A 26,390-nucleotide genomic window follows, 5' to 3' on the forward strand; every position below is an offset into this window, starting at 1 on the left:
GACCCTGACTCTTTGCAGCAGCAACATGGATTAGGAGAGGTCAAAAGTTCACTGAAGGGTGGCTAATGCACAGATGGGTGAAGATGGCTCATTGTTATTGTAGGTGTCTGATTATTAGGAACTTCAAGGAATCTAAGGCCAGCTCACATTTTCATGTAGAAGGAATTCACATAATAGATACACAGGAAAATGTTCAAATATTGTGATGAAATGTGTTTTCTTTGTGTCAATTTATCGTATATATTAAATTTTTTGTGTAGTGAATATTTGCAGACTTAACCCCAAACTGACACACAGTGCCAGCAATGTTTGTGCTTGTGAACTGTACATCAACTAAGTGAGTTAGTTAGAAGATATGTCTGGCATAACTGGAAAAATATAAATATGTGCAAGGGAGAGAGTAACATGTTTCAATTTATCTTGAGGAATATTTGGATAAGATTCTGTGCTGTGATGACGGTACATACATCTTTATATATACATTAAGCCAGATATTTTATGCAATATGCATAATAAATGTTGATGTTGTTGATGGAATACTTGCAACCATTTTACCACATTTCTGCTCTGTTGTTGCTAAATTTCAAAATGGTCCCTTTCCCAAAAGCTAGTTGTGTACTACAAAACAATAGACACAATTTTATACATAAAATGTAATATTTGTTGTATTTTGGTGTGTGTGTGTGTGTGACTATGTATTAGCCCAGCATGTATTACACAAGGTGAGTCTATCTTTAAGAGGGCTTAGTCAACTTTTTCATGCCTCCTGTGCCACATCACATGCTCACCTTAGACCTGCAGGTATTTGTTGTCATTAATCCCCTTCCAAGTAAGCTCCTTCAGAGGAACTCAGATACACTTTTCATTGACTGATCATGAGGGACCTTTCTTGAACTCAACAGCTGCAATGCTACCAGCAGTTGGTGCTGATGATGCAGTGAAGCTAACAGTGTTTTAATGCAAGCAGCATATCGTGAATCAGTCTGAAATGGCTGCTTTGATGACATAATGTTGGTGTTTTTTCATTTTGTTGTATCAGAAAGAGAAATGATCATGTAGTACAGTGTAAAGAATGAGGGTTTGTTATTGCTGAAGACTAATTAAGAAGAAACTACTGGTAGACACTGTAGATGAACTGAATAGGCCAAATAGCCCCATACTTTCTAACATTTATCAGAAAAGCTTCTTATAGGAAGTCAGATTTTTTGTATAATAAGTGAAAATACAGAAAATCTGCTAAGCAGCATACGTGTGGCAGGAAGGGTGTTCTTAGAGCAACACAATTTCAAGCAATTTCAGATGTGCAGCTCTGACATAAATGTGTTGGTATTCATGGTATAGTTCATTATAAGTCAGCTGAGAATATAGATCTAAATGAATGATAACACATTTATTAAAGCATTGCACAGAGAAGCACGTGTGAGTGAGACTGAAGTCCAGAGATATCTAGGAATGGCTGTCTAATTAGATTAAACAACACTAATCAAGTTACCACGGCCAGTCCTAAGACCTGTTCGGTAATCATCAGAGCTATTTCAACCATCTCTCCATATCCTTTGTTTAAAACTTCACAAAGTTTCATGTTGAATGTCACTAAATGTCCCATCTTTCAGCCCTGTCCAGATCTGACCAGCATGGGGCACCACTGAGCCCCAGAGCAGGAGGAGCAGCCCAGTCTGCTGCAGGGGGATGTGGTGTGATGGGCACCCTCATGCCACCCTGTCTGAGCTGTGACCATCACAAAGGTAGAAGAAGAGCAGGCGGCAGGCGGGCGAATGGGCACAGGGGCCTCTGGTGCCAGCCAGCCAGGAGGGGCGCGTGCTGACGTTAGCTGCTTCCTGGCCTTTCACAGCTTCAGACTCCTATAAAGGGAACTGGATGGAAACAACAACTGAGGGGAAAAACAATACGTGGTTTGCAGCCGCACTTTGAGTGAAAACTCAGATGTGGGGGTCCAGTGTTTTTACGTGTGTGTGAGTGTGTTTGTTTGTGCTGTGTGTGTTTCTGCTGAGTCGTGTGAGGCAACGTAGCCAAGTGAGAGACAGGCCAGCTACAGATCAACAGAACTCAGTGGAGAGAGAGAAGAAAAGAAGGGAAGAAGAAGTGTAGGAGGAGGAGGAGGAGGAGGCGGGGTGTGCTGGAGGACAAAACAGAGACGTAAAAAGTGGGGGATGATCATATCCATATGGAGGAGGTCGCTCCACTCTCAGAGAGAGAGAGAGAGAGAGAGAGAGAGAGGCCAACCAGTGAGGCGAGAGCAGAAAGAACCAGGCAAGTACAAGAGAAAAACACTGGCAAGTAAGTGGGAAAGGAAAGAGAAAGAGAGTAAGAGAGAAGGAATGTTCTGCACTAGCAATAGTTTTGTCTGTGTGTGTGTGTGTGTGTGTCTGAGAGACTCTCCAGTGTGTGCTAAACTCAGGCAGACTGACCGGAGCAGGAGGAGGAACGGGGCTTTCACTGACACCACTGATGAAGCAGTGAAGTCACCGAGAGGAATTTCGTCCGCCGGCTCGCCTTGTTTTCTACCCCTCCCACTCCTTCGTTCTCTTTCCCTCTTTCCCTCCCTCCCTCTCATTCTCTCTGTATTCCTTTAACACACTCACTCGCTCTTTCCTCCTCTGTCTTCCTCGGCCTCTGTCTTTCACATCTGGAGTGGCGACTCACTTCCTCTGTTTGCCTGTTGCTTTTCAAGGCCAGTCAGCGGCGGTGGCGATGCCTCGTCATGACGACACTCTGACGACAGGAGGGACATCACACTGAGGGGGACAAGACTGTCTCCAAACCGCATCACACCGGGACCCCCCGCCCACCCCACCACCATCACCACCATCACCACCATCAGGGGTCACCCAGCCCCATTTTGGACAGTGGCGTTCCTTGAACTGCAGTCATCAACTGATCCTGAAGAGGAGCAGTTTGGGGTGTGTGTGTGTGTGTGGGTGGTGGGGGGGGGAGGCGGGTGTTCCCTTTCAGTGGCGAAGGCCAAGTGACTGGAAAAACGTTTGAATTCTGTGGTTTTTGTTCCCGGCTCCAGTGCTCTGCCTCAAGCTGCTGGAGTCTAGAACCGGAGGTGCTGCTGGTCTCGCTCGACGTACTCAGTTCCTCTTCTCGACATCGCTTTGCATTCTCCCCTGGGGGAGGCCCAGGGACAATACGTGCTTTTGTCTGTCTGTGTGTGTGTGTGTGTGTAAGTGTGTGTCTGTGCGACTCGAGACACTGTGACTGTCCTTCGTGCTGCTTGACGCTTTTGGCTTGCCTTCACAATGAGCTGCTTGCGGGCCACATCCGCTGGCCTCTGCAAGCGCCGGGGATCCCAGAGGAGCTGAGGGGCCGCCGCGCAGACCGGACCCTCTGCTGGACTCCTCCAGCCTGGTGCCCATGCAAATACACGTGCGCAGGGGAAAGCGGACTGTCAACGGTAACCCTGAAGGACCCGAGAATGCCGGCCAAGTGTCAGAGAGGCTTTTTTCCACTCTTCCGTCCGCTTTGTTGAAGTTGAAGAATGAAGAAGTGTTTGTCTCTGTAACACGTGCCGACACACAGACAGATCCAGGTGTCCGCATGCAGTGGGCAGTGAGACCATGAGAGAGGTGGATGTGGAGGGGCCGTGTGCGACACATATGTGCATGCTCTCTCGGTCACACTCTCGGATTACCCTGCTGGACGGTGAGCGGTCAGTGCAGCATCTCCTGGGAGACGCCACGGGCCTGGGTGTGGGGCCGAACACATCCCGGCGTTGAGTCGCCATGACAACAGCAGCGTGGTACCACCGGGACATCAGCCGCGTGCTGGCGGAGGACCTGCTGGCCCGCGCCGGACGAGACGGCAGCTTCTTGGTGAGGGACAGCGAATCCGTGCCGGGAGCCTACGCCCTGTGTCTGCTGTGAGTAAACACTGCCTTCTGAAGCAGCCACACACTCACACACACACTCACACACACACACACACACACACACACGACCTCGGCACATAGGAACCAGGGACCTGGCCAGCTGGTTCTGCTTTAGTTTGTGCTGCAGGTTATTTTTACTGGGAAAGGGAGAAAACGTTCCCACTTGCTTGTTCTCTCAGACTACAGCAGGAGCCTTTCTAAGTTCTCACCTGTTCACAGTTAGATGTTTTAATTAGAGGCCGAAGGTAAAAACTGACCCCAAACCTCAGCTGGAGCTGAAGCTTGCCAAGAGGGTGTTTGATAAGGGAATGCTTCATTTATTATTTCTTTGCATTTCTCTGAGTCACTGATGGAGCGTACTTCCTTGACTTCCTTGACTAACCAAAAAGTACCACCTTCTGCTTTCTCTGTCAGCTGCTTGCATGTAGACCATCACATGACCCCTGATCAGCATGACCCCTTACTACTTGACCATCCACATCACTGTGCTGCACAGAGGACGTCTCGTAGGTGTCTCTTTAGAGCTAGAGATAACTCTCTGAGTGTGTCTGTTGCACTGCCATGGCCACAGAGCACTGAGATCAGTTTTCCTGAGTGGAGATGACTAAATGGCTTTAGCAGGCCCCAGGGTTCTCCGCCAGCTGTCCAGTGTGGTGGCATCGGGAGCCAACTAGGTCCGGCAGGCCTGCCTGCCCTGCCTCGGGGACCTCAGGTCGGACTCACCCCTCTGGTACTGGTTCCCGCCCCCCCCCACCCCCCCCATGACCTCCTTGGGGCCCCTGTTGGAGGGACGGAGCGCCAGCAACCACACTGCTGCCTCTGCACAGCAGCCCTAAGCCAGATGCATTCCTGAGGACTGAGCCCTTCAGCTCACGCTGCTTCTCCCCCTCTCCCTCTCTGTCTGTTTCCGTTCCTTTCCTTTCTTTTCGCTCCCACACTGGCGCAGCAGACACTAGGCCAAAGAAATGCACAACCAGAGGACTCTGGCTCCTCAAACCAGGCTGCTATAACATGTGCTGCCAGTTGAAAAAGTATGAAACAGTTGGTTAAATGGAAATAATAGGGTTGGAATGGAGTTAAGAGCATAGATCAGTGTCTCTGTGTGTGCTTTTCTTTTGTTAGTTGTAACCCAATGCATTATCCTACTGATTCAAGCTTGTATGTGTAACCTGTAAAGGTCTACTACACCTGTGTAACATTTACTGAGGTTCAAGCACTACATCTTTAACCTGAGTATGTTGAAATGACATCCACAGACCTGTTATGATTCTGTTTTTCTCTTGAATTACGTCCACAGACCTGTTATGATTCTGTTTTGCTCTTGAATTTCCATTTGCAGGTTCCAGCGGCATGTCCATACATATCGTATCCTCCCTGATGCCGAGGGACTATTGGCTGTTCAGGTGACGCACAATACACACACACACACACACACACACACACACTAACAGGCTCTTTTCAGTAAAAATAGACAGGTGTTATAATCCAAGTCTCTTTATCCAAGCACTGGGGTACTAGAGGACTGGCATGCCTACAGTCACTGAAGTGGACTTTCCAGTCTGCATACAGAAATAGGGATGGGAGCTCCCTGTTAGGAGTGATTGATTTCCATGATGGTTCCTTAGCTTCTATTCTTTGACAGAACTCTCTGACAGAACACAGAGAGACGTATTGACCGGTGGGGTGAGAGACAGAGACGCTCTGTTGTTTATGTTGCGCTTGGTCCGTAACAAAAGCAAGAGCGTTTGGTTTAGCTAATATCTCAGCCATGCGGCCACATGCTTGGAGAATGACCTCAGCCAAACAGAGGCTAAATTGTGTGTTTCACACAAATTCCTCCCCTGCCCACACGGTGAGCCATTCATTGGCTGTGTGTGTGTGTGTGTGTGTGTGTGTGTGTGTGTGTGTGTGTGTGTGTGTGTGTGTGTTCATGTGAGCAAGTTCTTAACAGAAACTTGCAGTGCAAGCAATGCAGCTGTCAGCTGTTGTACCCATGTTTGTGTTGGTGTGCATTGTCCACACATGTTCACATGTCTCTGTGTACATATGCAATAGTGCCACGAGCACAAGTGTGACAGGTAGGGTACGCATGTGGGTCAGGGTTGATGTGTGTGGTACACACACTGTCTGTGGCTGTTTCTTGAAAGAGGACGTAGTGCCTGGTAGTGCCTTTATTAGCCAAACATAGGAAAAGAAAAGGAAAAGCCACAATAACAACAACATTACGTACCGGCCACAAACCAGCAGGCACATTCCTTAAAGCAGCAGGACACAGTTTGTGTCTAAAAAGCTAAATAGGTAACTAGCTAAACTAGCTGAACACCAAAAGACTTGCTTCACAAACACCAACAACAGCACGACTGGCACCTGCAAGTCTCCCTGACTCAAATATTGTAATGATATACTTTTACTATTTTGACTATCTTTTTGTTTTAAATTTTGTTACAAAAGCTGATCTTACATTTCTGTACAACACTACATAGGGAATAGCCTGAGCAGCAAGTGTGAACAACACACATTTAGCTGTGCTCACTTGTGACATTAAAATTCGATGCAAAGACCTATTTACCCACCCAACACATAAGAAGGAGTCTTTGACAATGGTGCTTTGACAATGAGAGAGAGACAGTGGAGCATTAATGCAAACAGTCATTTCCAGACTGAGGTGACAGAACTGAGTCTCTTTTGAAGAAAAGGGAAGATAGCAATGGAAGTTCTCACTTCTCCTTTGAGGCAGACTGTTTTGCATTTTGTCGCAGTCACAGAACAAAATGCTGAAGGTGTTTAACTCAAAATCTTCTGCACACTCCATGAACCACTACAGATGGTTCACAAATAACTTTTATTTGTAAAGAGGTTCTTGGTATTCTGGATCTGTGAGTGAAGAAAGTAGCCATTTTGTCATCAAACGGGCCTCAAATTTCTTTTTCTGTCTCTTTTTCCATTCTTTTAATCGTTTTTCAAGGGCACTCAGGGAAGACAAAAAGCCATACTGCTATTTGAGGATTCCTTGGCAGTGCAGTTAGATTTCATCTGCCAAAATGGTTTCTTTTTACCAAGCAATGAAAACACACGTTTCTAAAAAAAGACCCACAGGAAACTAGCTATTTTATTTGTTGCCCTGTGGATTGTGTGTTTGCATGTGTGCCTGTGTGTGTGTCTCCATATGTTTGTGTGCATGTTGTGCTTTTGTAAAGTTGTCCAACAGAGCTCACTTTGATTGTGGTCACTGTTTTTCTGTACTTTTGCTTGCTTTGATTTCAGTGATTGGTATACAGCTTGTTGAGGTCGAGGTTCCTGTGTTTGTTCTCCATTGCCACTATCAAGTGGCTAATTGAGGGAGCAAGTCTGTCTGGCATATTTGACCCTTGTTGGCATCAGTGGGCAGGGTTAGGACAGCCTGGAGCCCTTTGAGAGTTGGCACTGGGCACCAAAAGTGGGCAGGATGTGGGCGTGTGTGACGTCAGCCTCTCAGGACAACACTGCGGACTGGTTTTGGGCTGTGCTGAGCTCTTATGAGGTTGCCTAATAAGTACTGAAGTGCACCTCCCTTAGACACATTGCTCTGTGTTTTTACCACTCACTAGAAGACACCATTTCTTTTATTGATAGAATTTTCATGATATTATTTTAATGTGTGAATGAATGTCATGGGTTCAGGTGCTTCATAGCACAGTTTGTGATAAGTGCAGAGTTGATGTGCTTTTATCTAAACCTGGGTAGCATGTCTCTTGATCACTGGTGTAATCACATTTGTCTGGAGTGTCTGTAATTTGATTACTCCATCCTGAGAGCCTGGAGCTCATTTAAAGAGAGACTGTGCTGGGAACGGCTAGTGTTGTGGGTGCCCAATAAACCTTGGTGGCACTTTGAAGCCTACTGTGGCCTGCTTAATTCAACTGAGCTCCTCTGTCCAGATAAACTACCTCTGAGACTAGACCTTTAATCATACCTCACCTGTGATCTGGAGGAGATGACAACCACTTAATGTGGAAACATTTTAGGAAGTGGCTTTCGTTCTCCCCCAAATGGCTGCAAGCTCCACACCTTATTACTCTCTGTGTACTTGGTGAAGTTCAAAAAGGGCCAGAGTAGAACGGGAAAAAGTTTGAAAAGTTTTCATTTGGAACAAAGGTAATTCATAGGAAAAGGGAAGCCAACTGCAAGTTTTCACTTCTGTTTGAGAGACACTGCTTTGCATACTGCCTCAGTCAGCTTAAGTTCAGATCTTGTACTGGGGCCATTACACATAGTTCACAAATAACTTTGGTGAGGTTACATTTGTTGGTTAGAGTTTCTTGGTATTTTGGATCTATGACAGAAAAAAGTAGCCATTTTTCCCCTGTTTTGCTAAACCTTCAGTATATTTTCTCATCATTGTTTGAATGTATTTCTGAGTATCATTTGAATCTCTGAACCATCATTTAAGCTCTGAGGTCATTCTCATCACTAGATGAATGACGTTACTGACACTCTTTCCGGCACACTGACTGTATGTCCTTTCTTGCTGCCTAAAAGGACTCCATTGTAGCCAGCCTTCATTCATTTGATTGTTGAGGCATATGGGAGAATCATTTTGGCTTTATCATTGTTGTTGTTGTAATTTATGTGTTCTACTTTTAGATACTTGATATTGTTTCATGAATTTAATTGTATGTTGGATAATTTTCGGCCTATAACCATAGCTATTCTCTCTCTCTCTCTCTCTGTCTCTCTCTGTGGTTTGTAGACATCCCAGGGAGTGCAGGTGAACTGCTTTCGAACCCTGAGTGACCTGGTGTTGGGATACCAGCAGCCTCACAAAGGCTTGGTCATCCCCCTTCTCTATCCAGTAGGCCCTGAAGTAGAACCAGGGGAGGAGAGCTCAGGTGGACTTACAACACACACACATTCTCACTCTCTCTCTCTATCTCTCCCTCTCTCACACTCTCTCTCTCACACACACACGCACACACACACACACACACACACACACACACACACAAAGCCTGTCAACCAATGTTTTATAGAGTTTCTGTTTATATCTCTGCTTTCCCCAGATACAATGAATATAAAACAGTGGCAAAATAAGAATGTGTTAGAACTTCAATGAAGTTAGAATGAATGAAGTTAGAACTTCAATTGAAATGCATTATCCACTGGCATAGGTGTTGAGTAGATAAAGAATGAGTGACTGCCTTTATAGCTTAGGGCACACACAAGGCTCATTGTCAGCCTGCACTGTCAAATCAGATTTTTATCACATCATTCAGTCATGGTGTTGAGAGAAGCACGGTCTTGCTCTGGGCTTGACCCCTGACCCTCAGGCATGAGGTGGCTGTGCTAGCACGTAGGCTACAAGCCATGTGTAATCGGGTGTTTTTGTGGCCCATCTCACACAGATGGTGATGACGAGAAGCCGGCAGCTGGCTGGATCCCCAGTGGGAACTCTCCTGTCTCCACGGCGCCCCCTGCTGCTCCACCAGCTCCAGTGCCCCTGACCCCCCAGCAGCTGCTCCTCCAGAGGCTGCAGGACATCACCACACCCAGGTACCACTGGAGGCTTGACCTTCTAAAGCCAAATAACATAATCAGTACAGGCACATGTATGTTATTTGCAATGGAAGTCATCTTGGAGTATCTAACAAAGAAGACAACATTTACTCTACAAAATATTTTACACCAAAAAGCACTTTAAACTTGACAACTTCACTCGACAGTTTTGCAGTTATCTGACCAACACAGCAGGTCAGGCCCTGGTGTTGAATTACCGCAACACGTTACCCGTTACATGTTGCGTGTGTGTGGTGGCTGGGTTGCAGAACTGCTGTGGCTTTCTTGCGTGTGTTCATTCACACAACCAGCAGGACTGCTGCAGCGTTGCTACTGCCATCTGATAGTGGCCAAAAATACAGTTTGGTGTCTTCCAATGTTGATGAGCGGCCCATTAAGTGGAGACCGGAACGTTTACCATTGGAAACCAGAAAGCAGTTATATGATTTTCGATTTCCCTTGTTCAGAGAGAGAGAGATAGAGAGAGAACTGGAAAACTGCTTCCGTTCACCTGTTCTGTTGATTTAACATAATATCATTTTATCCCACATTGTATTTATGTAATATATATTTATCCCACATTGTATTTATGTAGTTTGTATTTATGTAGTATATATGTAGCCTCCACTTTTCACCCTCCATTCATGACATGGACTGCTAAAATGGTCAAAAGAACTTCAACTTTTCAGGTTATTGAAATTACAATTAAAGGTGTGGTTATATAATGTTGCTGGTATGATTTCAAAATTAATATGAACAGATCTTTCTCTGTCTATTTCTTTGAAAAATTATTAGCTATTGCACAAAAATTAAGGTCCATGGCTCCAAAACTAAACTCAAGACTATCTGTCCCGCCATGCACAGTCTACATTGTGACTCAGAACTGGAATGCTGTCATCCTAAAGGTGATGATACATGGGACAACTTTCTGAGTGATGTTGTTGGGCAACCATATAACTGGTTCCATGTGTTATGATTGAATGATCATGAACATTTGCATACTGGCAATTCAATTTCTTCAGAAAAAACGTGTATTTCCCATTATCAATGAGAGTGTGCCAATGAATGTGTCACTGGAATGTGCCCAAACAACAATACTCTGGACCATTGCCCAGTAACTCAGAAAGTTTCCCTCTCTATCATCACTTGCTATCCTGGGGTGTTTCCCAAAACCATAGTTGCTAAGTTGTTAGCAATTTAGTTGGTTGGTAATGGGAAATTGCAATGAAACCAACAAAGTTGCTAACTTAGTTAGGTTGCTAACTTAGTTAGCAACTATGGTTTTGGGAAATGTGCCCCTGTACATTCAGAGTCATCAACTTAGTCTTAGACACCAGCTGACCTGGGAAAAGATGTAAGAGATACAATACGGCCCAGAACTGATCCGGAGTCAGCTGTTCTCCAGGTGAGGGACTGTGATGTGAGGCCGAGCCTGAGCTCGCTGTGGCTGTGTTGCAGTGTGGCGTCAGAGGTGGTCAGCCTGCTGGTGGAGTATCTGCACGGGGACCTGGGTCAGGACCTGGACGCTCTGAAGAGAGGAGGCATCAGCCTGCAGCACCTCCAGCGCACCCTCAGCACAGTGTGCCACGGTCTGAGCAGGTACGCACAGCACAGCGCCCCAAACACCTGCAGAAATACACACATCGCCCCAAACACCTGCAGAAATACACACATCGCACAGCGCCCCCAACACCTGCAGAAATGCACACATCGCACAGCGCCCCCAACACCTGCAGAAATGCACACATCGCACAGCGCCCCCAACACCTGCAGAAATGCACACATCGCACAGCGCCCCCAACACCTGCAGAAATGCACACATAAAGCCTTCCCTTCCTACTGCATGTGGATTCATTAACAAAGTCTTATAAATGAGGCTTTTATATTGATGAAGGCTGACGACTGTTGCATAGTTCCAATTTGACACCAGTGAACTTTTCATCTTATCTCAGTGTGTCTGTTATCTATATGTTTGGTCTGCAGTGAGATTGACCACACCTTATCCAGCTTAGAGACTTTGGCCAAAGTGTTTGACCATCCCAGCTGTCCCCTGTCCTGCCAGCGACCTCAGGTACACGAAAGGCTGTCACTGCTCACGCACATGCTCAAGTCTGTGATAGCTTTGGGAAATGCTCCCTCTGCTGGACATTTTAAGAATGAATTATATTCCACATTACAAGACTTGAAGTATTCAGCCGGCGGCCAGTCTCAGTGCCTCACCTCAGTGCAACAGATGGTGGTAATGCACTCTGTTTGCAAACTGCCAAATAAAACTCACTGAAGAAGAAGAAGAACAGGCCAGCGAACCCTTCTTCTTTTTCGGTGAGCTTTTTTTTGGCAATTGCAAACGGAGTGCATTACCACCACCATCTGCTGCACTGAGGTGTAATGGCAAGTGTACCCTGTATCCTCGTTCTGGCCGCCGGGTGAATACTTCAAGTCTAGCAGAGTAGCCTCGCTCTGATGATAAGGCGAATTTCCGACAGGCCTTACTTGAGGCAAACTTGCTTCATGTCCATGTTTCTGACTGTATCACACAGAATGTGGGCAAGTGGTCGGATTTGAGCCTGGAAAGTCTGCTGTTCAAGATCTCTGCTCTGTGCAACCTGTTGTCCACTTTGGAGAAGAGGGTATAAATACACACACACACACATTCCATCACTTCCTACGACTGGTTTATGTTAAAGCTTTATAAAAACCCATCTTCATGTGTCCCACCTGAGCAGGTGTTGAAAGCTCTGCAGGATGCTGTAGTCAATCACAACCTGGCAGTGCAGCCAGCTCCTCCTCTGGCTCCGGCCCCGTCTCAGTCTCCTGAAGTCACCCCCCCAGTGAAAAACCACACACCTCCCATACCGGTGCACAGCTTTCAGGTTGGTACACAGACAGCATGTGTCCATGGGACCTGGAGCTCACACAAAAGAGAACACTACTGTAAATGCAACCCTTACTTTGTCACATGTCCACCTGTAAAGTGTACGTGTGTGTTCATCTGTGTGTCCTCTGCGTGGGTGTGTGTGTGTGCAGGTGAAACTGGTTCGGTATGGACGGATGGTGGTGTCTGTAGATGTGGACACAGGAGTGCTGCTGTTTGACAGGAAGTCTGCTTCCATTGGTGTGGAGACAGTCACACAGGATAGAAGTGAGACATTACTCAGTTCTCAATCTGGGCAATATTAACAACGTGCCAGTAGGTCATTGAAGTGTAATGCCGGTGTATGTGTGTGTGTGTGTGTGTGTGTGTGTCTTTCATGCCATGTATATGTATGTATAGTTTTACAGCTGATCAAGTTCCAGAGCAGTCCAGCCAAGCTGAGGATGGTGGTGGACAGTCATCATAACACCCCACGAGAACTACTGTTTGAGAGTGCAAAGGTAGACAGTGTGTGTGTGTGTTTGTGTGTTTGCGTGCATGACAGACTGAGAATAAGAAATAGAAGAATCAGAGAGCGATGGCTACAGTGTATGAGTGTGGTGTCCTCCTCGTCCTCAGAAACGAGAGGCCTTTTGCCACCTCCTCCAGCTGATGAAGACCAGACACCTACAGCAAACTGAGCCTGACGTCATCTCTGTCTTTGTGGGCACTTGGGACATGGGTAATATGTTACTTCATTCCAAAAGATACTACATTACCTTTGCCACATTGTTAGGTTGTCTGGGAAATTTCATTAGCACCCATTCTCGAAATCTATGAAGCGACCTTGGGTGTCTTGAAAGCGCTTTATAAATAAAATTAAATAAAAAAATTATTATTATTATTATTATTATTATTATTATTATTATTATTACGTGTGGTCAGAGTGACTATGTGTGCTCCATGTATGCGTTGCTGCAGGGGGCTCCCCTCCTCCACGAGGCCTGCAGTCCTGGCTCACGTGCTGTGGCCTCGGGCGGACCCCAGACGAGTCCACCGCCGCCCTGCCTCACGACGTGTACGCGGTGGGCACGCAGGAGAACCCGCAGGGGGAGAGGGAGTGGGCCGAGCACGTGCGGGCCTCCCTCAGGAGCGCCACCAGCATGGAATATAGACAGGTAACCTTTGGCTTTTTAGCTCAATTCATAATTAAACAATTCACTCTTATCCACCCCCCCATATCCTTTTTTGATCGTTCATTTCCTTCTCTTCCTCTTTGGCCAGCCTGCCCACTCAGTTTTAAAGGCTTGCTTTTATTGTCTTCATATTTGCTATGTAAGATGTTCTTTTCATTATCTCACAGGGCCTAGTTTGCTGCTGTCTTTTGCTTCATATGACATCTTCTTTTTATAATCTTTTTAATGTTTTATGATTATATGACAGGTATATCATGGGGTGTATTTAACAATGTTCTCATATAGTCAGTTAGTTATACAGGAACTGTGACCATCTGTGATTTGCGACTGGTGCAATGTGTGTGAATCTCCTACAGGTGGCAGTGCAGTCCCTGTGGAACATCCGCCTGGCTGTGTTTGTGAGACCAGAGCATGAGAATCGCATCACTCAAGTGAATTCAGCCAGTGTTAAGACAGGCCTTGGGAATGCATTGGGTATGGCACACACACACACACACACACACACACACACACACACACACACACACACACATATACTGTACACACATACAGTATGTAAAATAAAATGCTAATTCTATTTTAGTGTTAACACATGCACTCACACAATAAACACAGAATGTCCAAGCCTATAGGGAAACATACAGTAAAGGTGTACATAGCCACACATAGCCACACATAGCCTCTACTTTACACACACACACACACACACACACACACACACACACACACACACACACACACACACACAGGACACACACACATAGGAACACACAAAGACACACATTCATCATGCACCCTCAAGTCCATGTCGGACATACACACCCGTCTTTAAAAACAGCTTGATTGAGTTGTTATTGTAAAGGCCTTTTTTCCCATCTCCATGTATCGCAGGAAGCAAAGGGGCGGTTGGAATCTCTTTCCTCTTCAACGGAACCTCCTTCGGCTTTGTAAACTGCCACCTGACCTCAGGCAGTGAGAAGGCCCTCAGGTGCTTACATTTACACCCAATATGGCCACATACATGACTTTCCTCAACATATTTCATCATATGAATATATCACCACTATATCCATATTTTAATTTCATCTCTAGGAGGAACCAGAACTTTCTGGATGTCCTGAGGCTCTTATCTCTAGGTGACCGGCAGCTCAGTGCCTTTGACATCAGCCTGCGTTTCACTCACCTCTTTTGGTGCGGGGACCTGAACTATCGGCTAGACCTAGATGTGCAGGTGACATGTCTTTCTTGACCACGTGACTTACTCTGTCTTGACCTCCATGACAGGTCTTCCTTCATTAATTGCTTCATTATTTCGTATCTTATCAAGGCGAAAAGTATATTCCCATACATGTACGTCTTCATAAATCTGTTTTCTAATGAGGGAAAGGCATCTGGTGATTATCGACAGGGGGCCTGTTTATTCAAGCAACTGAATAGAAGGATTGCATAAACAGGCTGATAAAAAGTGCTTGCTCTTCCCATAGGACATCCTGAAGCACGTGTCCAAGAGAGAGTTCGACGAGCTCATGTGTGCTGACCAGCTGACACGTGAGCGTCACAGGAGGAAAGCCTTCTTTAACTTCAGTGAGTTCACCCCCTTCTAGTCATCCTCAATTGAATGGGATACTAAAAGCCTCAAAGAGTCTCTTATGTGTTGGTGTCTCTTATGTGTTGGTGCAATTTGATTTTTTTTTCTTTCTTGCCCCTCGGACTGTTAAGAGGAAGAGAAGATCACGTTTCCCCCCACCTACCGCTATGAGCGAGGATCCAGGGACTGCTACCTGTGGCAGAAGTACAAGACCAGTGGGGTGAGATGTCCTGCTCTGTCCTTTCACTGCCCCCACTGTCTTCACCACACCTCACATACCCTCTAGTGACAGAGCAGATGGGATTCACTTTGCCACACTGGACAAAGTGATGAATTTCTGTCTACATTTCTGTCTACATTTACAATGCATACAGAAAGTATTCACAGCGCTTTACTTTTTCCATTGTTACAGCCTTATTCCAAAATGGATTCAATTTATTTTTTTCCTCAAAATTCTACACATAATATCCCATAATTACTGTTTCCACTGATTATCCTTGAGATGTTTCTACAGCTTAATTGGAGTCCACCTGTGGTAAATTCAGTTGATTGGACATGATTTGGAACACACCTGTCTATATAAGTCCCACAGTTAATAGTGCATGTCAGACCACAAAACAAGCTTGAAGACCTGGAGGTCTGTAGACCTCCGAGACAGGATCGTCATGAGACACAGATCTGGGGAGGAGTGCAGAAACATTTCTGCTGCTTTAAAGGTTCTCCATTATCCGTAAATGGAAGAAGTTTGGAACCACCAGGACTCTTCCTAGAGCTGGCCGTCCCTCTGAACTGAGTGATCGGGGGAGAAGGGCTTTCGTTAGGGAGGTGACCAATAACCTGATGGTCACTCTGACAGAGCTCCCGGGTTCCTCTGTGGAGAGAGGAGAACCTTCCAGAAGGATGACCATCGCTGCAGCACTCCACCAATCAGGCCTGTATGATAGAGTGGCCAGGCGGAAGCCACTCCTTAGTAAAAGGCACATGGCAGCCCGCCTGGAGTTTGCCACCTGAAAGCCTCTCCAGACCATGAGAAACAAAATTCTCTGGTCTGACGAGACAAAGGTCAAACTCTTTGGTGTGAATGCCAAGTGTTATGTTTGGAGGACACCAGGCACCTCTCATCACCTGGCCAGTACCATCCCTACAGTGAAGCATGGTGGTGGCAGCATCATGCTGTGGGAATCTTTTTCAGTGGCAGGCAGGGGCATAGATTTAGGGTGGGACGCTAAGGACTAGTCCTAATCAAAATTTTAAGATGACAAAATTGTCCCCACCAATATTTTAGCGAACTTATTTGTACTGCTGATCATTCCGACAGCCAGCACGACAATGCCAATGCACAGGCTACTTTGCAGTGGCAGTCAAGCGAGCAGGTGTGTCAACGACAACGGTAAGTTACCAGGGCTGTCTGCCAATACATACCCCATAAAAGGCCAAAGTAAAACATTTTGATATTGAATTTGACTGACAGAGCTTTCAATTCGGCAGCCGTGGCCTAGGCTACTGGTTAGCGCTTCGGACTTGTAACCGGAGGGTTGCCGATTCGAACCCCGATCCCTCATTGCTACCCAAGCGCTGCTGTTGTTGCAGGCAGCTCACTGCGCTGGGATTAGTGTGTGCTTCACCTCACTGTGTGCTGAGTGTTTCACTAATTCACGGATTGGGATAAATGCAGAGATTAAAATATACTTATACTTACAATTAACCACATTATAATCAATAGGCCAAAATCATAATTGTGTATCTGTGCCGAATTTCGTAATTCAAGTCCAGTGTAGAACTGAATAAGAAAATCATAAGGCTGTATATCTTGAACTTCCAGTATGTGAGAAACTTGACTTGCCTTAATATCTCCAACCTCAAGTATGCAGCTAATAAGAAAATATAATTGTTATTTAATTAAACAAGGTGAACTTCTCCCCACTGTGCAATTCAGAAAAGGATGCTACAAGGAAGGGAATTCAAACACACTCAACACCTTACCATCTATTGATGTCATTGTGGTTCATTGAGATATCTGACATTTTTTCTGTTAATTGGCTTGGATACAAAAGGACATTGTTGCCTTTGTCGGTGTCCTTATGTGAACTTGCACAGGTAACCTTGCTCATCTTTACTTGCGTACGACTTCACACCAGTGCTTCAGGGCAGCCGTGGCCTACTGGTTAGCGCTTCGGACTTGTGACCGAAGGGTTGCCGGTTCAAACCCCGATCAGTAGGCACGGCTGAAGTGCCCTTGAGCAAGGCACCTAACCCCTCACTGCTTCCTGAGCACCGCTGTTGTTGCAGGCAGCTTACTGCGCCGTGATTAGTGGGTACCTCACTGTGTGTACACTGTGTGCTGAGTGTGTTTCACTAATTCACAGATTGGGATAAATGCAGAGACCAAATTTCCCTCACGGGATCAAAAGAGTATTTATACTTATACTTATACTTCAGACCAGAGCTGATGCTTAAGCAAAGGCCGTCACTGAAAAGCTGTGAATGTCATTGGAACACAGCTGTTCTCACATTAGCTGATTGCGATAAACATTAACCATTGTTGCCTAATTACCAATTATTCATCAAGTAGTAACTTTTTTTAGTGTTTTTCACATGGTATTTTGCAGTATTTTTAAAATACAAAAATACACACCAATAAAGTAGGCTATTTTGATACAAAATACAGAGCCATTTCCTTCAACCCAATAAAATACAAATTACAAAATACTATTTTGTATTTGAAATACATATTAAATGTTTCAGAAATCTTGACATGTCTAAGTTTTGGGTTGCAATATACAGGTAGTGGGCTCTCTGTTAATTTTAATGAGTAGGCCTAAGCCTAAAGTTACAGCATTTCTATCACAAATTGCTTTTAACAAAATTCTGGCTATGATTGTTCCTTGTATTGCATCATGAACCATCACTGTGCCTATTGCATTCTACTGTTGTTAGCCTTAAGCCTAGCTCAGTCATTATGTTATACCACATCACCCTCCATTAGAAGTGCAATGAGCTGCATTGAGCATAATAAACTGCATTTAGAATTCCAAATTCATATTTCTAGATATTTTGGTGAAAGTAGCTCAAAAATAATACAACAGTAGTGTAATGCCTTACAATTCAGATACATATTATAATGTAACAAATTATTTTGAAATGACAGTAATGAGTAATACATAATACGATTTTGAAGTAACTTGCCCAACACTGATGACAACCATCACTTTCTATGTATGTCTGTGTTTGTTTGTGTGTGTGTGTGTGTGTGTGTGGAGGGTCAATCAAATTCTATGATTGCCACTGATGTGAATGATCTCACAAATCACACAAACCAAATCAAGTTTTAAAAAAATCGCAAAAGTATCGAAATTGAGATTCTTCACTTAGTATTGGTATTGAAACACTAATGTTGGTATTAGTGACAACAGGAGTTGGGGATGTGTCCCCACCAAAGCTGAGACCAAACCTACGCCCTTGGTGGCAGCAACTGGGAGACTAGTCAGGATTGAGGGAAAGATGAACGTAACAATGTAAAGAGACATCCTGGAAGAAAACTTGCTCCAGAGCACTCTTGACCTCAGACTGGGGCAACGGTTCATCTTTCAACAGGACAACGACTCTAAGCACACAGCCAAGATATCGACGGAGTGGCTTCAGGATAACTCTCTGAATGTCCTAGAGTGGCCCAGCCAGAGCCCAGTCTTGAATCCCATTGAACATCTCTGGAGGGATCTGAAAATGGCTGTGCACCGATGCTCACCATCCAACATGATGGAGCTCGAGAGGTTCAGTAAAGAGGAATGGGTGGAACTGGCCAAAGATAGGTGTGCCAAGCTTGTGGCTTCATATTCCAAAAGACTTGAGGCTGTAATTGCTGCCAAAGGTGCCACAACAAAGTATTGAGCAAAGACTGCGAATACTTATGTACATATTATATTTCCGTTCTTTATTTCTAACAAATGTGCGAATGTTGTCATGTTGTCATTATGGGGTATTGTGTGTAGAATTTTGAGGAAAAAAATTAATTGAATCCATTTTGGAATAAGGCTGTAACATAACGAAATGTGTAAATGTATGGTGGCCTTGTTAGATATAGGCACAGATTTTGACAATGAGATTTATTCAAATTAACAATAGACATTAGTTGTACACTGACCTCGTAGTTACAGTTGTGTGTTTGTACTGTCACGCTTATGTCATCTTCTAGTATATAAAAAGGCTGTATAGTGTTGAGGGGGTTTTCTGTGACCCTTCTCCCTGCTGCACACATAGTTGGATCCCTCCAGCCTACCGATCTGCCTCCAGCTATTTCCAGATGTAACCCAGTCAGCTGTCAGCACCACGGGGGGCAGGGCAGGAGGGTCAACTCTGACAACTTCTAAAAAAGGCCTGAAAAATGGTCCAGATTACCGAAATCCACGTCAGTGAGCATAATCTATCAAGCTGAAGAAAGGTTTTTTGTGATGTCATTATTGGCAAAACAGATTGAGTTAGAAACATTAATCTTACTGCTCACACAGACATTGATTTTTTTCTGTTGTGTTTGAGCAGGTGCGTATTAATGTGCCGTCTTGGTGTGACCGAGTTCTGTGGAAGTCCTACCCGGAGACACACATCGTGTGTACCTCATATGGTGAGTTCAGCTGCTCACTCTGACTCACAGTCTTGCGTAAAAGCAAAGAGCATGTTGGACACGTCTGCCTTCCAGCAAACCAAAAACAGAGTGCTGCTATTTCTTGCAGCATTCCTTCAGGACAGATCTGTGGTCTCATGTTATGTGGCTGGACAGAAAAAGGTTTTCTTATGAAGCGGTCTTTCCCTCCTACGTCTTGGTCTGTGGTCAAATGACATAGTCATATCCTATCTGGCTCACTCCCTGCTCAACTCTGTCCCATGATCCACAATCTAATTCACTACCAGACCAAGTCGTAAAATGATTGTGTATCTACTGTATTGACAGTTTAATAAGCACAAATGCCGTTTTTATCTGACTGCGCCTAATGCCCTTAACTATTTGTAAGTATAACGTGTAATAACATGTGGTTGTTAGTATGGTCACATGTGTCATTTGTTTCAGGCTGTACTGATGACATCTTCACGAGTGACCACTCTCCTGTTTTTGCAACATTCCAAGTTGGGCTGACCTCACCATTCTTCAGAGCAGGTACGGACTGTAAGGACCTGAGCCTCTGAGGGTTTGATAAACATGGGGGAACACACACACACACACACGCACACACACACACACACACACAATCGTCTGTTCACAGAGTAAATTGATAACCTATGTCTATATTACTAGTATTGGACACCGTCTTTATGGATTTATTTGTGTATGTGAAATGCTGTTGAAATTGTATCCACAAAAAGGAAGACTTCTTGCTTGTGTCTTGCATTAGATAAACTGGTTTCCCTTTTCAACTGTCATCTACTTCCTCGTTTCTGTTTCACTTCACATGCTCATTTCAACTTTTGCACTTTCATCAAAACATGACCTTATGAATCTCACCGTACTCAATAATCCGGTAAAACTTTGAGTACCATAATTTCCCAACTCTTAGCCATGGCTTATACATTGATTTTGCAAAATTTCTTCAGCTATGAGTTTAATACACGGGGGCAGTTAATATGGAATTAATATAGTTTTGTTTCTTTTAACTTGCATAAAACACTGTCCTGCGGCTTATACACAATGCGGCTAATACACAGGAAATTACTGTAGAAGGACCATGTGTGAGCAATGTTGATGGGCAACCACATGGCCAGTTCCATAGTTAGTTAGTTTATTTGCCAATGTGACAATGTGATTACTGTTGCCCAATATCAATGGGGATGCGTCACATCAACAATACTCAGGAACGTTACCCAGCAACATTGCTGAAAAGGTTGCCTTGTGTATAATCAGCTTTAGTCATTGATAACTAAACGATAACTGCACGTTCACAATGTTTGAATTAAGCATGTCCTCATTATCATACTGTACTCACTATGTGTAATGGTCACCATTATTAACTTCCCATGGATTTGCTCATTCCTTAATGGATAACCTGTACGAATAGATATTGACGTCTCCTGTATCATGACTGCCCCATGACATTTTAAATATCAAATGTTTGAGTCAAGGTTTCTAGAGCTCCATTTTAATTCACCAGTGCCTTCCTGATATGCTGCTGTGTACCCTGTGTTTTGGTTTGGCAGACTCCAACCCCAGTGTGGAGAAGGCCTGGATTGAGGTGGAGAGTGTGGAGGCCATAGTGAAGACTGCCAGTAAAGCAAAGTTCTTCATTGAGTTTCAGTCCCTCTGCTTGGAGGGTAAATTCACTTCACTGTCTTCCATGCTGTGATGCCCTGTCCAGTCACATGGTTTACAAGACTCCTCTGTCCAGTCAGTTCTACTAGGGCTAGTTAGTCATGCTGACACTCTTCACTTTTTTCTTTTGCACTTTTGCAGAAGTCCGGCGCTCAAGTGAGAATGACTCTCAGAGCTGTGAGGTCCCGGGGTTCCTCAAACTGGGCTGGCTGGCAAAGCAGCTTCCCAAGGTTGATTGACTAAGTCATGTGAAATGCATGCCTATGCACATTGGCCAACAAGTCCTCTCTTAGTTCATCGTATTCCCTTCTTTTCCTTCTCTCTTTCTCTTTTTGCTCTTTAGCTTCAACCCATTGTTTCAGATATGGAATATCTTCGGGACCAGCATCTACTTCTGTCAGTCAAGTCATGTGATGGTTTTGAGTCGTATGGTGGGTTTTTAGAGTTCCTCATACCTTCTTGTCACTTGGGTTAGATGAACTGTTCTGAGTAGCATGCCAGAGAAGCTCAGACCTGACAGCACCTCTGTGGGCCCCTCTCCTCTAGGCGAATGTTGTGTAGCTCTGCGCTCCCTCATTGGCAGTGTGGCAGAGCCCTTCGAGACCTTCCTCACACACCGTGGCGAGGAGATCGGATCCATCCGGGGACGGGTGCGAGTCCATGTGCCCGTCGAGCGTCGGCAGGCCCGGGAGCGGATCTATGGTGGGCTGTTCACTCTCACCCTTCCCCTCCATCCTTCCTCTATAGTTTCCTGTCACGTGACGCACCGATTGCGTCTGTATCTTCCACGGCTTCCTTTCTTGGTTCCGCTCTGTGTCCCTAGCTCCCCTTTCTCCCTCTCCACTCTTGGACTTCTGCTTTTGGATGCCTGATGACTAAGCCTTGTCCTTGGCAGATGCATCCTGACTTGTGAGTGTGGGGTTCCTCTGGGGCCAGACTCCAGGCCCTCCAGTTGCACGCATTAACGTCTGTTATCCACCCCAACCCCACATCCACAACCACAGCAACCTCAGTCTGTCATGGCGCATGAATAATGTGAGTGACCTCTGTGTGTCTTCCCTGTTGTCCGTAGAGTGGTTCTGCTTTGAGAAAGACGAGAAGGGTCTGGTGAGGGGTCGCTTGTCGCCTCAGCCAGCTCGTGGAGTCCAGCCCCGGTGAGGCCATATCTGTGTCTTCTCCCAAACACTGACAGGTCATGAGGCTAATGCCTTGCAGATTTGTTGTCTTATTTTGGGAGTAAGGTTGGGAGCATAGCCAATTGGGGAATACCATGACATCTGCATCAAGTTAACCTTCTACCTTTTGTCTTCCCTGCCGCCTTAGAGCATCGGCACCTCCCAGGACTCCAGTAGCACCAAACAGCTACACCAACCCAGCCTACTTCATGTTTGAGGGAGTGCCGGTATTGCGACGCAAAGATGAAGAGGCTCACCCCCGCAAGGAACCTCAGGGGGTCTGGGCGCGAGAGTCAGTGGTGCAGCTGCCGAGGGTGACTGGGGGCAATGTGCCGGACAGGAAGCCGCCCCGCCGGTCAGACTTCACAGAAATCGAGATCCCCGGTTGCCTTCCCTCTTACATGCCCCCCTGTGACCGCACCTCTCAATCGTCCCCGCAACATGGCACATCTTACCAGCTGTTCCCAACCAAACAGCCCCCGCCCTCTCTGCCCACCTCAAGCAGTGTACCGCCACCGAAAGACTACCACCTGCAGTCACGCATCATTAAGGCCGGTGGGGCTATGGAAGCCGTCATTCCGGTGAAGAACCTGAGGAACATGTACATGAATCACGCTGCCATCACCAGGGAGATGCAGAGACCCAGTCAGAAAGAACCGGTCAGAAAGGAGCGTCCCAGGATAAACCCAGAGCGAACTACCCCGGGCCGCAACGGGCCTCCCCTCTACCCCTACATGTCCACGCGGGTGCCCCGCTGCGAAGCCTCGGCCCCCTGGGTGGTGGAGCCGCCCCCTGGGCCCTGCGGAGACCACTCCCTCACGGCTCTGCAGATTGCCAAGTCCCTGAGTGAGGTCGACTTCCAGCCAGCAGAGAGCAAAAGCAAGTACCAGCCCAGCCACAGGCCCAAGCAGCACAGGAACCAGGGCAACCATCCAGCACCGGCCACGGAGGCCAGTTACTGCTGGGAGAAAGAGGCAAGTCCTGTACTACTAGATCCTTTAGATATCAAATGCTCCAGTGACTTGTGCATTTACCAAAATCCTCAGCCATTTAACGTAGGTTAGAAGAAGTGGTTACACTTGGCAGTGTCGACATGAACGTGTCATAAACAAGTCATAAATGTTTATCACACAACACTTCTGTTATTAAGTGTCATTCGGTTTTTAGGGTTAAGTTTAGGGATGATATGTGACAAATACACCAAATAAGCATGTCAAAAACTTAAAATACCAATTTGGAGACAAATAGAGCATGTGATCGATGTGTGATTTTGGTCAGAAACCCGACAACAATAACTTTCACAACCCAATTTCACCTAATATATTGTTGAAATACATCAGTTAGCCAACTAGCTAGTTCCCAGTTTCAGTGTCAAATGTGCAATGATTCATGATTTGCAAAGTAAGTCTGATACCTTTAAGCTAGTTAGCTTGCTAGTTTTAGACAAAATGATTGTAATGTCTTTTGAGAGTTGAAGCCTTCATTTATCCCATCAGGTTTCTGTCCTACATGGGGCTCCAGAGACTGTGCAGGACCTGTTGAGCACCTTGGGCTTACAGCGTTACACACTGGGGCTAAGTCTCAACGGCTGGGATGACTTGGACTACTTCAGGTAAGGGCCAACCGGGGTAATGCTTCATATGATCTGCTATAGGTCCTGGTGGTATTGTTCACGAATATGTTCAACTTCTGAAGTGCTATAGAATGTAAAGCTAACTTAGTTATTCCAAACAAATTTTGCTAACAGCAGTTTTAACTACGTCTTCAATACTGTCATCCACCTGAGATGGCTTTCCAGAATCACCAGACTAGATTGGTCGTTTGTGTCTGACCCGTCACTGCAGGGGGATCACTGAGGAGGACCTGCATGCAGCCGGAGTGTCCAACCCCTCACATCGCCGCAGGATCCTGGAAAATCTGCCCAAGATCTGGGACTGATCACACCAGGCTTTCACCTGAGGTTCCTCCACCTAATCCCGGAGTTGGTACACGTCCTAAGTGGCATGTACATGTAATTTATTGTTTTTTTTTTTTTTAATTTTTTACTGAATATAAAAGAATTTTCTTTTGCATTTCTGCTCCAATGTAACACATGAACGATTTTTTTGTTCAAATCCATTCCATGTCCTTCCTCAAGGTCTGTCTGGTGTGAGCTCTTTCCAGTAAGTGTCATGCACTCATGCACACACCTAGCAGTGTTTGCTGTACATTCACATGCCTCGTGTCCTCCCACATCCTATCTTTTATGATGTGAGTTTGGGGCCTCTTTAAATTATGAGATTATAGTGTCAAACAGACTAGCCACTGACTGTATGGACACAGATTGTAAAAAGGCCAGGGATATACGTCTCTGGGCCTTAACTGCACATTGTGTTGCTATGTAAGCAGCCTCGTCACATATGGGGTGGATCAGGGTCCTTATATTTGTCTCACCATTAACATATTGTTTTCACTGTCCTAAAGACAGACTACACAGAACCATGTTGTTTGTGCTGTGATTCAGCATAGTGGCCCTTGGACACCCACACCTTTACAGGAATGAGGATTCAAATGGCTAACTTGGCATTTGTGGTGCAATATTTGTGCCAGCACTGCAGTGAGGTTGAGTGTGGTCAAATAGACTAGCTGGCATGTAGTTCAGTTTATATGGGCAGCCTGTGAGCCTTTCAACTGACAACTTTAACTTCTCAATTACTCAACCACAAGAATTGCCATGTTCTTGGAAAACAAAGCAGGTCTCTGCCCTAGAAAATGAAATGAAAAAGCCTTGTACATATATTTTGTCTTTGATATATGGAGTCTGTCTCATATGGAAATGTATGTGTTGGGAATGGGAATGGGAATAAAACTCTAGACTGTAGAGTCATGTTTGCTTTGGCTTCATATAAAACGATAAACAATCCACTTTATGTGTATTCTTCCTGATTCTGCAGATACCTCACACTTGACCCTTGGTCTTGATCAAGTCTTGTGATATTACTGATCTTGATACTACTGTGATAAGAAAATGTACAACCTGCTTTTTACCAAACAAAGCAACTATCACATCAGGTGGTGTTTAGAAACAGAGCCACAGACATTCCCTATCAAACATGGTTACTTCATAAATGATCATTCACAAAGATTCTATTTTAAGTTTTGCATGCTTTGTTTCACTTCATGTTACGCACTGAAGTGTATTTTTCCTTAGAACAGTAGTCATCTGTACGCCTCCACACAGTGACACAGAGGGTCAGCTTAGCACCTCATGAGTGCAGCCCTAGTGAGACACTTATTAACAATCAGCCTCCATGTCCCACACAGTAGCCACACTAGCAAACATGCCTATTATTGTCTCACCCATTTTCTTGAGCTGACACATCAGGCACTAAGGGAAACCACAGCACACGACGAGCCAGGATATGTGCATTGTGGCATATAACAGTTATCCCTGCCTAGCAGCGTGTTAGTGAGGAGCTCACTATGTGGCTGGCATGGTTTTGGTTTCCTGTGGGCGTTTTAATTGTGTGTGAAACGTCTAGGTACTCTGAGGGTGCAGTTTGGAACCCAGTATTCTAAGCGATAAGCTCCCGATGTGTTTTGGATGGGCAGAGCGCACTGTATGAGTCACTGCTGTCCTCACATTTTTGCTCTGTGAGCTGCTGGCATCCAGCTTGCCCGAGGGCTGGCCTTTACTGTCTGCGGCTGTGAATGTGTGTGTATATAGGTGTGTAGATGGCGGGCGGATGTGTGTGTGAGACTGAGTGCCGGTACGTGTGTGTGTGGAGGATGGAGGATGGTAGGGATTGAGAGCTCATCACCACGGCAACAGAGCCTAATCTCTAAAGCTGTGTGGACCTCTAGATTCTTAGTTATGGC

The 26,390-nt window shown here is 45.4% G+C and overlaps 1 protein-coding gene across 4 annotated transcripts; it reads left to right on the forward strand.

The window, feature by feature from the left end:
• Positions 1-1,729: 1,729 nt before the first annotated feature.
• inppl1b (inositol polyphosphate phosphatase-like 1b) lies at positions 1,730-25,436 on the forward strand. Of its 4 annotated transcripts, none has more exons than XM_042074667.1 (28): positions 1,730-1,745; positions 2,693-3,883; positions 5,232-5,295; positions 8,622-8,760; positions 9,274-9,421; positions 10,883-11,023; positions 11,408-11,495; positions 11,965-12,054; positions 12,151-12,297; positions 12,452-12,566; positions 12,699-12,799; positions 12,918-13,020; positions 13,260-13,456; positions 13,831-13,948; positions 14,366-14,462; positions 14,567-14,705; positions 14,959-15,058; positions 15,194-15,282; positions 19,599-19,680; positions 20,125-20,211; positions 21,246-21,359; positions 21,499-21,587; positions 21,701-21,788; positions 21,904-22,059; positions 22,430-22,511; positions 22,681-23,506; positions 24,029-24,144; positions 24,377-25,436. In XM_042074667.1, the coding sequence occupies exons 2-28, from the start codon at positions 3,747-3,749 to the stop codon at positions 24,468-24,470; spliced, it is 3,747 nt and encodes a 1,248-aa protein (XP_041930601.1). In that variant the 5' UTR covers positions 1,730-1,745; positions 2,693-3,746; the 3' UTR covers positions 24,471-25,436. The 4 variants fall into 4 exon arrangements, with proteins under 4 accessions (XP_041930601.1, XP_041930599.1, XP_041930600.1 ...); XM_042074665.1 differs by lacking the exon at positions 1,730-1,745 and having other exon boundaries at positions 1,764-2,921; positions 3,035-3,883; XM_042074666.1 differs by lacking the exon at positions 1,730-1,745 and adding an exon at positions 1,764-2,298.
• The last annotated feature ends 954 nt before the right edge of the window (positions 25,437-26,390 follow it).

The sequence above is a fragment of the Alosa sapidissima genome, chromosome 20 (genome assembly GCF_018492685.1).
Source record: "Alosa sapidissima isolate fAloSap1 chromosome 20, fAloSap1.pri, whole genome shotgun sequence".
NCBI classification, from domain to species: domain Eukaryota; kingdom Metazoa; phylum Chordata; class Actinopteri; order Clupeiformes; family Clupeidae; genus Alosa; species Alosa sapidissima.

What these genes read in the sequence shown, in the direction of transcription:
- inppl1b (XM_042074667.1), top strand. Translation starts at nt 3,747, where the DNA reads ATGACAACAGCAGCGTGGTACCACCGGGACATCAGCCGCGTGCTGGCG. An exon ending in AGAAGTACAAGACCAGTGGG is followed by an intron (nt 15,283 to 19,598) that starts GTGAGATGTCCT and finishes GTGTTTGAGCAG; the next exon opens with GTGCGTATTAATGTGCCGTC. An exon ending in GCTCGTGGAGTCCAGCCCCG is followed by an intron (nt 22,512 to 22,680) that starts GTGAGGCCATAT and finishes CTGCCGCCTTAG; the next exon opens with AGCATCGGCACCTCCCAGGA.